Source organism: Lissotriton vulgaris, unplaced genomic scaffold, assembly GCF_964263255.1.
Source record: "Lissotriton vulgaris unplaced genomic scaffold, aLisVul1.2 SCAFFOLD_336, whole genome shotgun sequence".
Classification (NCBI taxonomy): domain Eukaryota; kingdom Metazoa; phylum Chordata; class Amphibia; order Caudata; family Salamandridae; genus Lissotriton; species Lissotriton vulgaris.
Window position 1 is genome coordinate 513,256 of NW_028249992.1, and position 15,089 is coordinate 528,344.

At 46.6% G+C, this 15,089-nt stretch overlaps 1 protein-coding gene across 1 annotated transcript in view; it reads right to left on the reverse strand.

Annotated features, from left to right (window-relative positions):
• The window catches only part of LOC147663430 (zona pellucida sperm-binding protein 1-like), a 112,815-nt gene extending 100,915 nt beyond the window's left edge, over positions 1 to 11,900 (reverse strand). Inside the window, exon 1 of the mRNA XM_086950465.1 lies at positions 11,677 to 11,900. Coding sequence (XP_086806591.1) covers positions 11,677 to 11,872 — 196 coding nt within the window. The 5' untranslated portion in view covers positions 11,873 to 11,900. The remainder of the gene's footprint in view (positions 1 to 11,676) is intronic.
• Between the last annotated feature and the right edge of the window lie 3,189 nt (positions 11,901 to 15,089).

Here is a 15,089-nt window from a genome sequence, read left to right on the forward strand (position 1 = left end):
ATCTACAGACCACCAGGAACCCGCACACAATTTAATGAAGACATCACTGACTTCATCAGCCCACATGCCCTCACCTCCGAGAACTACATTTTACTAGGAGACCTCAACTTCCTCTTCAGTAACAAAAGAGAGAGTGAGGGAAGTTGACAATTATTTATGTGAGGTGGGAACTCCTGGTCCCCGAGATTAATTACAAAAACAATAGAGGAGTATCCCCTCAACAGCAGAGAAAAAATTCTCTGGACGTAGGCTTAAGTGCTCTATTCAGCACTATATGCCCAACCTATTAGTGGATAATGCATATCCTTGTAGAAGACCCCTCACTCACCAACCTAGTTGGTGACATGCTTCATCATCGGGGTCCCACCCCATAGGCCGAGTGCCTATAGGGTGTGCTACGACACCTGACTTCAGTGGAGCTGGTTAGTATTTTCTTTTATGTGTGCATAACAATCAAAAAAAGTGAGTTTAAAAAAGGGCCAAAACTACTCACTGCAAGTTTTTATTCTTGAGTGCTTGAACCCTTGTTAAAAACGTGTGGCACCTATGCCTAGTTAGGTAGACTTTGGTGTCAAGAGTAGTGTTTTTTAAAAATAGCCAAGTGTGCTATGTGAGGTGTGATATTTACAATGCTATGGATTAAAAAGGTCTACATGTTTCAACCATTGTATATATTCATTGGTTTTCGTCAGGACCGTGTTGTTGAACTGGGTGGTCCACACACGCTAAGGTGCGTCCTGCCCTAGTCCAAGTTGGAGTACACAAATTGTGAACTCGTGTAATATAGTGCGTTTTTCTTTTTGAGAAAAAACCTGTAAGGAAACAGGAAAACAAAAGACAGGAAGGGGTCACATACCTGGGTTGACAATACACATGTACTACATTTAACACATATATTGCTAGTCTTCACCCCATTCCAGTCAATAGATGGGGTCATGCCAGCATTTAGAATCAGACAGTAGGATCCATCTATTGCGGTCACGCAACAGTGCTTCAGTGTTTTTACCGGACTGTGCCTATCAGTTGACGGACCAGCGCCAAAAAGGAGGTGTCAAACTGATTTTGGCGTCTGGGAATATAATGTGAAATAAGGGCGGCGTACTATGGGTGAGTGATCTTAGTGGTGTTGCGATGTGGACGGCTGCAAACGATTGTGAGCAGTCGTGACGTCGCTATCGTGAATCGCGACTGGTATATAGCTGTAGCTTACGCTTCGTTGCAGCACTACCGCTTCATGGGCACCACCGCTTCCAAGACGGCAAGAGTCAGTCTCCTGAAAGATGATAGAGAACAGATGCCCAGTTTGAGTTTACTGGCCGTTTTGGAGGGTTAAGTATAGCCTGCGGGATCATGTGGCAAAATCATTTCCACCTCCACTTCCGCTCGGATGAACATACGAGGTACCGACGGACAGAGCGGGGCCTCATTCTCCCGAGCGGTCGCCGGGTGAGGTGAGGTCATCACCCACACAAAGTTGGGAAGAAGTTTTGTCTCCCTTCCTCCAGCGAACAATGGAGAACATAAAGTTCCTGGTAGATATGTGACTTATTTGAGCGCATTTTTTTACTATTCCTCATATTTAAGCAATGCTAGTGGTAGTGATATCTTTGTAAGATAGGTCCTGAAGAAAGCCGGGGTAACACCCCTTATGGCTGAAACATGTCGACCCCCTTATTTAGCGCCTTCATGATAGTATCTGTTGCAACTATTTGGCGTGGTTTTATAATTTTTGATACCTAGATCTCTTATTTGAATACTCTTGGAGTCTAAGTAATCGATTTTAGCCATCACTTTTAATTTTGAGCACTGCACTTTATGAACACTACTGAGTAGAGGAATGATTGACATAGACGCTCTATGTTATCCTGACACTAATATGGTCAGGTATGGTCTTGAATAATTAACAACTCCCGCATGATGAAGCTCCACCAACTGGGTGATCTGATGGGATTTATTCAGACCTGTGTGACTACTTAACCTTTTAGTTCATCTGCACCTGTGTCCTTGTGTTCTCGCTTGCACTTGTCCAGGCACACACCACCTTCAGACCTGGTCTACTCTCGTGTGTATGCAAAATCATTTCCACATTCAGGTCAGCCCAACGTTACTTACTTGCAGCTTCTGATCATCAGGCGGAAAACCTCAACTTCCACCTGGAAAAGAATAACGACAACAACACCACCACCCTTCTGGACAACCTGGCCAATCTCGGACTCAAACAACTTGTTGACACCCCCACCCACCTTGCCGGACACAGGCTCGACCCTATCTTCACCTCCAGCAAACACATCTCCTTCGACCACACCATGGCTCTTCACTGGACGGACCACAGCTGCATTCACTTCAGCTACAAAAAGACCACGACTCACATCCCACCACAACCTATTCCTCGAAGAAACTGGAACAAAATCACCACCGGCCAACTCCTCACATCGCTTACCAAAACCCCCCCCCGCCATATCATCGGACCCAAACCAAGCTGCCACCAAACTCACACAATGGATCACCCACAGCACTGACAAATTAGCACCCTTGGAAAATCACCAGATCAAACAAGGTAGCAAAAAGCCCCCTTGGTTCAACGATGACCTTAAGAAATCCAAGAAATTATGTCGTACCCTCGAGAAAACCTGGAGAAAAAACCCAACCACTAACAACCTGACCACCTTCAAGGACGCCACCCGCAAACACCACCAACTGATCCGATCCACCAAGAAATCAGCATTCAAGGATCGACTCAACAACAACACCCACAACAGCAAAGAATTATTCAACATATAGTCAGAGAATTTACCAACCCCACCGCCGGCACCAACAACATCACTCCCCCCCAAGACCTCTGCGACTCCCTATCCTCTTTCTTCCACAACAAAATCGCCGACATTCATAACAGCTTTGGAAACCTGTACCAAGAACAACCCACTCCACCCACCTCCGAACCAAAAACACACTCACAACCTTTGCGCCTGGAACCCAATTACGACTGAAGACACCATCCGCCTGATGAACTCCATCCACTCAGGATCGCCAACCGACCCATGTCCCCATTACATTTTCAACAAAGCAGACTATCATCGCACCCCATCTTTGCGATGTCATCAACTGCTACCTCAACTCCGCCAACTTCCCAGAAAGCTGGAAACATGCCGAACTCAGTGCCCTTCTGAAGAAAACCACAGCGGACCCCTCTGAACTTAAGAACTACCGCCCCATCTCACTCCTCCCCTTCCCGGCAAAAGTCATCGAGAAAGCAGTCAATAGTCAGCTCGCCGCCTTCCTTGAATCTAACAATTCACTTGACCCCTCACAGTCCGGCTTCCGAGCCAAACACAGCACCGAAACCGCCCTCATCGCTGCTACAGACGACATCCGAAAGCTACCGGACAACGGAGAAACAGTTGCCCTCATACTACTTGACCTCTCCGCCGCCTTCGACAGTGTCATAACACCCTCATACAACGCCTCAGCAACATGGGAATACAAGGAAAAGCGTTGGACTGGATCATCTCGTTCCTCGCCGGAAGAACCCAGAGAGTCCGCCTCCCCCCATTCAAATCAGAGACAACCGAAGTCATCTGCGGCGTACCACAAGGATCATCACTCAGTCCCACGCTCTTCAACATGTACATGAGTCCCCTCACATCTATCGCGCAACAACACAACATCATCATCATCATCGCTGACGACACCCAGCTGATCCTCTCCCTCACCAAAGATCCTAACACCGCCAGAACCAATCTACACGAAGGAATGAAAGGAGTAGCCGAATGGATGAAGAACAGTCGTTTAAAACTAAACTCAGACAAAACGGAAGTCCTCATTTTAGGATCATCCCCCTCGGCTTGGGACGACTCATGGTGGCCACCGGCTCTGGGCACAGCACCCATACCTACACATCACGCACGTAACCTGGGCTTCATCTTAGACTCCTCCCTATCGATGACCAGACAAGTCAACGCCGTCTCATCATCATGCTTCAACATCCTACGTATGCTCAAAAAAATCTTCCGCTGGATCACCACCGAAACAAGAAAGACAGTCACCCACGCACTAACCACTGGCAGACTAGATTATGGAAACACCCTCTACGCCGGAACCACAGCCAAACTACAGAAAAAACTCCAACGCATCCAAAACGCCTCAGCCAGACTCATACTGGACATCCCCCGTCAAGCTCACATTTCCGGTCATCTGAAAGATCTCCACTGACTTCCCGTCAACAAGAGAATAACGTTCCGACGCCTTACCCACGCACACAAGGCCCTCTACGACCTTGGACCCGAATGCCTCAACAAACGACTATCCTTCTACACACCCACCCGCCAACTACGTTCATCCAATCAAGCCCTCGCCACAATCCCGCGCATCAATAGATCCACCATGGGAGGAAGATCTTTCTCCTACTTAGCAGCCAAAACCTCAATTCTCAATTCAATTCAATCTTTATTTCGTCGCATTGCAACATAAAAGATACAATAAAATATACAATACATTATAAGACATACAACTGTAAAATCTTCATCATAAGGGCACCCTAGTATTACATTCATTCTACAATTCAACAATCTAGCACATTAGCAAATATTTCATCAATAGAGCACATAATATATAACTCAGTTTGGCACAGTATCAATAAATATTAAAATAATTTAAAAAGAGTAGAAAAGTTTAAAAAAACATTAAATTGAGTTTGCACCAAAATTTAAAATGTTATACATTGGCATTATTCATGATTCCGAGGAGACTAGTTTAAAATGGAAGAGATAGTTTCCTTCTAACAAAGTAGGTGGACAATAGGAATTTACTAATGCCGAACACAATTACTTGGCTGGTGTCCATAGTTAGGATTCTACCCGCTTCCCTATGGGAAGATGTACCAAGATTGCGGCACAGGGGGACTATCCATTTTTTCCTAGCTTTATCATAACTAGGGCAAAAAAACAATATGTGGAAGATGTCCTCCCTTTGGTTATCGGTGCACAAAGTACAGTGCTCTTTGTCAGACTTCCCCCATCTTTTCTCAGTTACTTTTAACCTCAATGTTCCATACCTGAATTTTAGATATAGGGTTTTTGCCAATGGGGGTTGAATTTCATCTAGAAATTGTTCGAATAGAACCTCATTTTTTGCCAGTAGAAATTTATCTGTAAGGGGCCCATTGGTTCTCGAATACACAGAATTATAGTGCACATATGACCAGAAGCTTAGTTTAACAATTTTCTTGGAGTTTGGATTTAGCGTTTCCGGCTCGTTCCAAAAATGTGCTAATCCGAGCTTGGTAAGCCAGTTTTTCACGTGCTTGGACCAAAAGATCTTATTGTCTCTATCCAGCTCTAAAACTTCCTTCAGGCCATTTCTGTAGTCAGATAGTTCTACAGTTGACCATAATCTGATCCACATCAGCAATGGTCTCAATATAGCATGCTGATCTGTGTGTTTGATGTCAAGATCTAGATATAGGGGTATCAGGGGAGTGTTAGTTGGAATTTTTAGTAGTCCCCTGACGAATTTGTTTTCCAATACTTCAAAGGATTTTTTACATATTGGACCCCAGATTTCTGCCCCATACAAGGAGGCGGATTGTACCTTGTATCTAAAAAGCTCTATCGCAGGAGTAACTGCTTTGTTTACACTTTTATTATATCTCTGTGTGATTGGGAAGCAATTTTGTCTGAATACCAATTTAGATTTTTCCAATTGTGGGCCCCAGCTCATTGCGGAGTCCATCAGTACCCCCAGGTAGGTAAAACTGTGCTCGTAATCCAATCTTTGCCCATTCAACATTAGATTCTTTTTAAAAGTTTTGTGCGGGTTCAAAGCCATATATTTTGTTTTTTTTATGTTAATTTCTAGTCCTTTGTTAATACAGTACTGTTGGAACCTGTCTAAAAGGGTCTGTAGGCCATGGGGCGTTTGCGATATTAAGATTGTATCGTCCGCGAAGAGGAGGGACGCAACGCGTTCCCCTCCCAGTCGAGGAGAATCATTATCGCAATCTTGCATATAGGTTGCAATGTCATTTACATAGAGGGAGAATAGGGTAGGCGCCAGGACGCAGCCCTGCCGCACTCCCCTTTTTATTGGAATTGGGTGTGTGAGCTCCCCATTTGGGCCCCATCTAACCTTAGCGTAATTCTCCCGGTGCAATCCTATTACTAGTTTTAAAAGATCGCCAGGCAGCCCTTGCCTATTCAGGGTTTCCCAAAGTAGATCTCGTGGGATGAGATCAAATGCTGCTCGTAAGTCAACAAAGGTCACATACAAGTGACCTTTGCGCATGATGACATACTTCCAATACAAGCAGCATAACCTGAATACTTGGTCTATAGTACTAGTTTTGCTTCGGAATCCCGCCTGATATTTAGATAAAATTGACTCCTCTTCCAACCATGAATTTATTCTATTAAGAATATGCCTAGCATATATTTTTTGCGTGATATCTAAAAGACTAATGGGGCGGTAATTTGCTGGATCACCACGATCCCCTTTTTTAAAAATGGTGATGATTTCTGCGCCATTCCAAGTATCTGGAATGTGCTCACTGGCTGTAATCATGTTAAATAAATGATTTAGATAGGGTGCCCAGACTTCGATACTATAAAGGTACAGGTCACCAGGGATTCTATCGAGCCCTGGCGCCTTCCCTTTCTTGATTGAAGTGATTGCTGCCTCTGTTTCTTGTAAGGTGAACACTACCTGCTGAGTGTTAGCTGGTATTTTAGGGGGGGGTGCATCGTTAGCTGCCTCGGTCGAGGTTTTGGCTGCATATAATGCCGAAAAGTGCTTAACCCAAGTGTCTTCGTCTAAGTAGATCTCCCTGGAACCTTTCTCTCGTTTATTTTCTTTAGCTGCCAATTCCCAAAATTGTTTCTGATCCTTTGTTTTAGCGGCTATTAACATGTTAAGCCACACTTCCTCATCCCATGTGGATTTAGCTTTCAATATTATTTTGTTATAGACCTTTCTTTGCTCTCTAACTATAGATGGGCTTTCCCCTTTAACAGCATTAATCAGTGCAGTTTTGGCAAGGCGGCATTCCTTGTTGTACCAAGGTTTGCCTAAGGGTTTTGCACTGGTCCTACCTGCACCTCTTTTTGGTTTCTTAGTGAGCATTACTAATAGTTTGCTGAAAAGGGATTTGTGCAGATCAATAAATTTTTTAGGGGAGCAGCTATAGGGGCAATATTGGTCCAGGGTATCTGCAAAAGCACTATAAATGTTAGTCAGTAGGTCCTCTTTTTCTAGCACAAATGCCCATTTAACCGCCCTGCGATTGTTGCTAAGGACAATATTGTCGGTGGTGGTTAAGGTTGCTAAACTCTGATCTCCCTCCCTGTTATCAGGCTCCATAACCAAGCTTAGCAGAAAACTCATTTCTAAGGGGTAGTGATCACTTTCGTATCTTTCTTTGACTTTTAGATCCACTGTAAAAGGCCAGAGGTCAATGGAGACAATAACATAGTCTATTTTACTCCCATAATTACCTCTCTTAAATGTAGGGGCTTTTGAGCTATCTGAAGGCATACGTCCATTACATGCTCTCAGGCCATGTGAGGTCAGGAAGCGTGTAATCTGTAAGGCCAGTGCTGTACCAGCAACCATACAACTCTCGCTCAGGGCAGGTATTGCATTGGCAATGTCCTCCTCCTTAAACAGTTCGGCTATCCCTGTGATAGGTTCAAAGTTGCAGTTCAAGTCTCCACATAAAATAACACCAGACTCTGATTTTAGTAAAACCACAAGCGATTCCAACTTCCCTATGCATGTGGATTCCTTGTGGGAAGATTGGGGACTGTTGTAAACATTAAATAAATGAAATGTCCTATTATCCGCTGTTCTTATTTCCAGACAGAGAATGTCTGGAGAGTCGGTGTTAATCATATTGATAGTTAGCTTTATGGAAACATTAACCCACACTAAGAGGCCTCCAGAAGCACGACCTCTCGGGGAAGGGACAGCCTCTATTTGGTAGGTTTTATAGCCAACCCTGTGCAGTTGTGTTGTAGCCCACGTTTCCTGCAACACACAGATGTCGAAAGTATTTATATATGCGTTCCAATCTGGGTCGTTCAATTTAGCACGCACCCCCGCAATGTTCCATGAGACCAGTGAGAACAGGGGAATTCCCCTATTCGTGTCATGGAGCACTGCAGGAGCAACTGGTATTGAACTCCTATTCACTTTATCTGGGGCTGTAACAACAGCAGAACATGTGTCCTCCATAATACTACTATCACCTTCTATACGGTGGTCATGACCCAAGGTACACAGTGCATTTACAACCCCTCCAGCGTCTCTTCTTTCTGAGCACAAAGCAGACAGAAATGGGCCCTCATTTGTCTCTGGAGACACTATAGGTAATGCAACAGTCGATCTTTTTTTGTTTATATCATCACAAATACCAGTAATGTTTGGGCCAGACTTCAAGCAACCTAATCCTTTTACCACAGTACACCCCCGAGTACATAGAATACTTTCAATACCACTATTATCTTCCTTGCTCTTTAAACATCAATCGCACTCTTCCAAACTACTGAATGCTTCAAACCTATTTGACAATTCCAAGGGAGTAAATGGGATAAGATTGGACATATTACCATTTCCTCCTATGTTGTGGTTAGTTGGTACAGTGTTCCACCCATGGAACACGGAGGGTGGGACGAACTGTTGGAAGTGAACAGGGTTCCTAGATGTTTCTGCATTCAAATATTGCATGTTAAATGGAATGAGTCTAGATGTGTGTTGAGGAGGGAATACAGTTGCTCTAGGGTAGAAGTAGGTTAATGGGCGTGGGACTACACAGTTGTTTTCATTGCCATATGGCCAATTCAATATATATTGGACCGCCTTCCTATCCCTAAAATTTACCACTACAATGTCGCCCCCAATATCCTTTGTTCTGTTACCCAGCCAGGACAAACGGCGTACATGAACAATTTCGCCATTTACATGGTTAACTTTTGGTCTGTACAATGATAACCAATGCATGATCTTGTTTTTTAACTGAAAGTAACCTTCCCGTTTGCCACTTGTCAGCTCGGGAACCCCAGTAAGCACCACTACATATGGTAGTGCTTCCGGTGGGAGTTCCGTAGGTGGTATCCTTCCCTGACCCCCTCTTACATGTCCAACCTCTTTCTCCTCAACACTAGGTAACCAGTTAGAAAAACTGGTTGAATCCCTAGGTTGAGTGTTGGGCAGGGTTTCCGTAATACTTGGTATTGTGGTAGGTTTACTCTTAGCAGGTTGTTGAATTTTTAGGTCAGTTTTTTTAGGAGGTTGACTGACAGGGTGGGTACCTTTAGTTGGATGGTTAGGGGCAGCTGCATTAACTACTACCATGTTGTTATCGTTTGTTAAATTAGTAGCTTTTACAGCTTCTCTTACGGTAGAGGGGGTACAGGGGGTGCAGACTGTGTGTGTGGCTTTTTGGGGCTGTATTACATTCTGAGGTCTTGGTGGCCTTTCCAATTGCCCAAGAGCTGTCAGATCCAGCTCAATCCTCCCCAACCTTGTTTCCACTCCCTTTAATCTGTCCGATAGGGCTAGCATATAGGTCCGTACTATCAGTTCAATATTGTCCAGTAAATCCTTCGGAAAGATTGTCTGGGGACCTTCTTCCATCGGGGTGGGAGTAATATCTGGCAATATAATTAGTGGTGGGGGTGGTGTTATGGAATTTGACGGGGTTAAGTCAGTTGCCGTTGTTTGCTTGCCAACTGGCTTCCCCACTGTCATAGTAGATGCAATGCTGGTCTTCTTGCCAAACTCGGAATGGCTTAGCTTGGACTTGCTTGTGTCCATTTTTGTTCGTCTCCTTTTAGGGGGTGGGGGCCCATGTACTTTATTAGCCAGTGACCTCTGTTGTTTCCCTCTTACTACTTTCCCCGGTCTAATAGTAGGGGAAATCAGAGTTGCTGCGGGGTTGGGTGTACTGGGGAAGTCTTGTCCCTCAATTTGTGAAACAGTCCCAGTTTGCGTTGGAGAAATAGCAGGTGCCAAGCATTCCTTGAGTAATAAGGGCACACTAGCAGTTGGGGATAGGTTGTCTGTCGAAATGTTATAAGTGTCATTATCAAGGGTTACAGAATAAATGGGCTCAGACAGGGTCCTGTTTTTAATACGTTCAATTGAACGACGTCTGTCTGCCCGCTTTTCTGCAAGAGATAATTCTTTGCTACCCTCTGGAGCAGCCTTGGAAAAATAGTCATCCAGTGTTCTGTTTAGTGCACTCCCGGATTTATCCGGCCCAGTATTGGCAGCGCTTACAGTGGCAGTAGCCATATAGCAATTTAATAACAATCGTGGGTATGTATTTACTTACTCGGGATTTTGTCCAGGGCCTCGGGCCCAGCCCAGCCTCCTTTAGCCTCTGAGGGCCTAAGAGGGCCCGCCCTTTGCCCGGGCTTAGCCCCGTGCGAGCCCCGCGCGCGTCCCGCTGCGCGTTGCTCCGGTGCCGATTTTGAAGGTCCCAGGGGGCGGGGCTTCCGGCCGTCACCTCACGCGAGACCGCACAGCCTGCTGGATGTTGTAGGCAGGCAGCGCGCGGTCCGCGGGGGTCTCCAGGCACGGGTGATCTTTGGCTGGACCAATCCCCCAGCAGGGTGCAGGCAGCAGCCGCGTTTCAATCCGCACGGCGCGGCCCGCAAACAGCAACACTCCCCCAGGTCTCCCCTAGCAGGGAACAGGCAGCGGCGTTTTCTCCTCCTCTCGAAGCGGCACAAAGGTCAAAGCAGGTTAGTGGCACTTAGCAGCCAAAACCTGGAATTCTCTCCCCACTCACCTCCGCCTCACACAGAACCACCTCTCCTTCAGAAAGCAGCTAAAAACCTGGCTATACGATAAATAATGCACCCACCTCACTCAAGCGCCTTGAGACCCTCTGGGTGAGTAGTGCGCTATACAAATTACTGAACTTAAAGTGTCTGTAGAACGTACCTTTTGTCCCAAAGTTTTGTCCTGAATTTTTACACTCCCCGTCCTGAATTTGCACCCATGCCGGTTGGTCACCCTACTGTCGAGTTTATAATTTAGCACTGTCCCCCAGCAAGGCTCCGCGACGCCGCTCTCAGTAGCAGTTAACAAGGAGGCGTGTATCCAGCCCTCAACCTTCCTACAAGTTCAGGAGCAGCAGTGCACGCACAAGCCGAGTGTAAAACCTGCACAGCAGGCGTGCATCACCGGGCACTGCCTGTCAGATAAAGGCAGAGCCACCCCTGGCGGTGGGGAGCACAGGGGAGGGGGCGGTGGGGAGTTGGGCTTTGCAACAGGACAAGGAGGCAGCATAGGAGGATATCTGGTAGCTTAAGTGAGAAAGAGGCAGGGGGAATGGAAGGTCGAATGAAAGACGTTGTGCCGATACTTTAAAGATGTCGACGTTCATGTAAAGTTGAATTAAACTTCTATTAGTGCAAAACCTGTTCTGATAAAATGGCCTCTTGTGCTTTTAAGGCCATTTCACGAACTAACTCTAGTTAATGCGATACCTTTCGGCTGTGCTTCAATGCCTCACAAGTGATATTAAGTGCTATAGAAAAATGCAATGCCCGTCCTCGACAGCTTTTTTAGTTACACACGCATTTAAGATTTTAAATGTTGGTCAGTAAAGCGGATGCGGGGTTACAATCTTACGCTGTGCTCACGCCTGACGCAGGCCTCAGAGACCCCCAAACTCACCCAGTATCTGGAAATCCACCCGGTCCCCAGGAGGCCACGGCACCAGCGAGGCCACGAGCTGCAGGCCGTGCTCCCCGCAATCATAGTGCGCCTTGAGGACCGAGTTGGCCGCTGCAGCAAGGTCCGGGAGAGAGGCCTCCAAAACCAGGAGCCAGACCCAGGGCCAGAGGCCGCGGAACTCACAGACTCGCCACATCGGACCAAAAAAAACAGAAAACAAAGGTTGGGACAGGGGAGGGCAATATAATCTCGGGAACTATGGGAAGGAGCCAGGGAGCCCTCAACACAGAGCACCTGTGGAGACCAAGCCTCCAGGGAGCGAGGGGAAATTACCCACGAGTGAGGAACGCCCTGAACCACGCTAACAACTCTTGGAAATGAGAGGGAAAGAGAGAGAGGGAGAGAGATAGTGCCTGTTTTCAATAATAATATGCAAAAGGGTCCAAAGAGTTGCATGAGGGCACACCGCAGGAGCGGTCGAATGCTGGGGTGTATAGACTTGTGGGTAACTAATGCCCCCCTACACTGCTTATCTCTTTTTGTCCATCTTACAGGTTTTTTTTTCCCGTATCGATTGTCAGCCGCATGTTCACAATCCAAGGCTTTCGTTTTAGGTATCTTTGTTTCCAAGTATGTTTATCCACAGTGGTCCATTGAGGCATATCAGGACTATAAATCCCAGAATGCACCGAGTGGTTAAATCACTCGACTGGAACCGGTCTCATTGCCGTGCAAGGTGCATGTCCTAAGTGTATCCAGTCTGCTTGTGGCTGAAGTCGCAACGGAAGCTGGCACTGCGGTGTGTTCCTTCACCCGTCCAGGGATATTCAACACCAGATGTGAAACAAAACTTAACTGCATCCGCGTGGTACCTTGGCATACGCAACTGCATTTGCAGCAGCCAGCATAGCTGCCAAATGGCCTCATGACTTGTGTCGATTTTTAGCCATCAGCACCTAGCATTGTGGGGCTTGTAGTTTAACTTTTAACACCCAATATAGTCAAATGTTGCTTTATGCAAAGTATTCTTGGCTTAAAATCAAAGCCTGACTGAAAGTGCTGCATGGGGGTTCACAGCAGCCGTGGAGCAGTGCATCATACTACATTCAATCTAAGACGTTTAAACATGCATGATGTGCTGTTCCAGTCCAGGTTTTTCTCCACGAGTCCTGGGAAGCAAGACAACCAGCCCCATAATTCAAAGACAACCCCTGGCCTGGAGCAGCGCATCACCCACGGGTCTGGGAAGCTTGACGGCGATAAGTTCAGCGTAAACCTCAGTGCACACATCTGATGGACAACACTGCGAGAACAACACAGCTCATGCACAGTTCGGAAGCTGTCTTTCAGTATTCAATGAGGAAAAGGAAAAGTGCAAATAACAGGCGATGTGCTGTGAGCCTACACATCTGACACCCACTGAAACAGAACTCTGGGTTTGCAAATTCCGCGTGAGTGGCTGTGCTTCATGTTGGGGCTTGCGGTCCTGCTGATCCCATCATACAGTGGGGAGCACAAGACTCAGGGTGCAAAGAAAGACCCTGCACTGGAGGGGCTGCCGGTGATGACTTGGGACGCCACAAAGATGTGTTGTCATGAGTGAGGTCATCAGATAATGCGGCGCAAGGCTGCGGTGTTTCATTGGCCCAAAGGTAGAGGTGGTGGCATTGCTGTCATCTCCAAGGACTCAATACCATGCCGTTTCCTTGACAGTCCTCTGGTAGACTGTGAAAACGTCCACTTCACCTTGCAGATCTCCCCTTGCTCCTCTTTTTTCGGACTCCTTATCTACCGTCCACCCGGCTCCATGGAAAAATTCCTTAATTCCCTTCTAGAATGCTCCTTGGCCAGATCTAGCACTCGGACCAACTTCCTCATTCTAGGGGACTTTAATGTCCATTTTGAAGACAGCAAAGACAATACGGCCTCAGAACTGATCCAAGACTTGGCTACTCACCAATTGCACTTACAGAATTCCCTCCCTACTCATAATCGGGGGCATTTGCTCGACCCCATATTCTGTAATTTCCAGGACCTTGTGACCAGGCCCCCCACTCCCGTGCCATGGTCCGACCACCTTCTTATTCCTTTCAGTTGGCACACCTACCCCAAACCGCCGCAAACCCAAGCCCCCGGCAGACCATCTAGACCCTGGGCGAAATTAGACTTTGTTACATGGAAACAAGCCCTCGAGGATACAGTCCCCACCCTTAGCTCAACCATCGACCTCGCAGATAGGGAATTCTCATCCTGGATTACCAATTCTCTAGACTTAGCCCTCCCAAAAAAACCTCATCGTAAACCAAGGACAAAAGCTACCTCTCCATGGTTTACCCAAGAAATACGCCTTCTAAAGAAAACCTGCAAGAGAGCAGAAAGAGTCTGGAGAAAAGACTTTAATCCCATCAGCAAAAACAACTACAGACTGATGATTCTCAATTATAAAAAAGCTCTGAAAAACGCACAAATCTCCTTTTACAGCGAGAAAATTAGCAAAGCAGCAAACTCGTCGAGGGAGACGTTTCTCACTTTGAAAAAACTTCTAAAACCCCCCACTCCCCCAGCTGCGCGAGACCCTACAACCGAACACTGTAATGAGTTAGCCAACTTCTTTGACTCTAAAATTCAAACTATACTCAAACAACTTCCGCCTCTCTCCCCCTTAGACCCCCCTTCCCACCTCCCAACATCAGAGCAAAGGCATTGAGCTAAGCAAATTCCAACCCATCAACGCGGAAACTCTTGGTTCTATATTACAAGCCCTCAAAAGCGGATCGCCCCATGACCCAGCCCCGATGAGACACCTTAAACAGGTGGCCCCGAGCATCCTACCTCTTATGACCAACTTACTAAATACCTCCTTCGAATCTGGAACAGTGCCCACAAGCTGGAAAAAAGCGGTGGTGAAGGCACTCATAAAAAAACCTAACCTTGACCCGGACAACCTGGCCAACTTCAGACCTATATCTCTCTTCCCAGGTATCAGTAAACTGGCGGAAAAATACATAAACTCCCAGCTTTCACATTATCTGGAGTCCAATGAGCTGCTAAAAACCTCTCAAACGGGCTTCCGCCCGGGCCAAGGGACAGAAACAGCAATGGTGGCGGTAGTCGAAGAAACCAGGAAAGTCATCGATGCAGGAGGATCAGTGGCGGTGATCCTCCTGGACCTCAGCGCAGCATTCGACACCGTCAACCATAGCATCCTTGCCCAACGCCTAGAAAACCTCGCCATCTCCGGGACGGCACTCAAATGGCTAAAATCCTTCCTCCACAACTGCTCCTTTCAGGTGGCAGATGGAGACTGTATCTCTAAGGAAACCCCGATACGTTGCGGAGTGCCTCAGGGCTCCTCTTTGAGCCCGACACTCTTCAACGTATATATGGCACCTCTGGAACAAATCGTCGTCCCC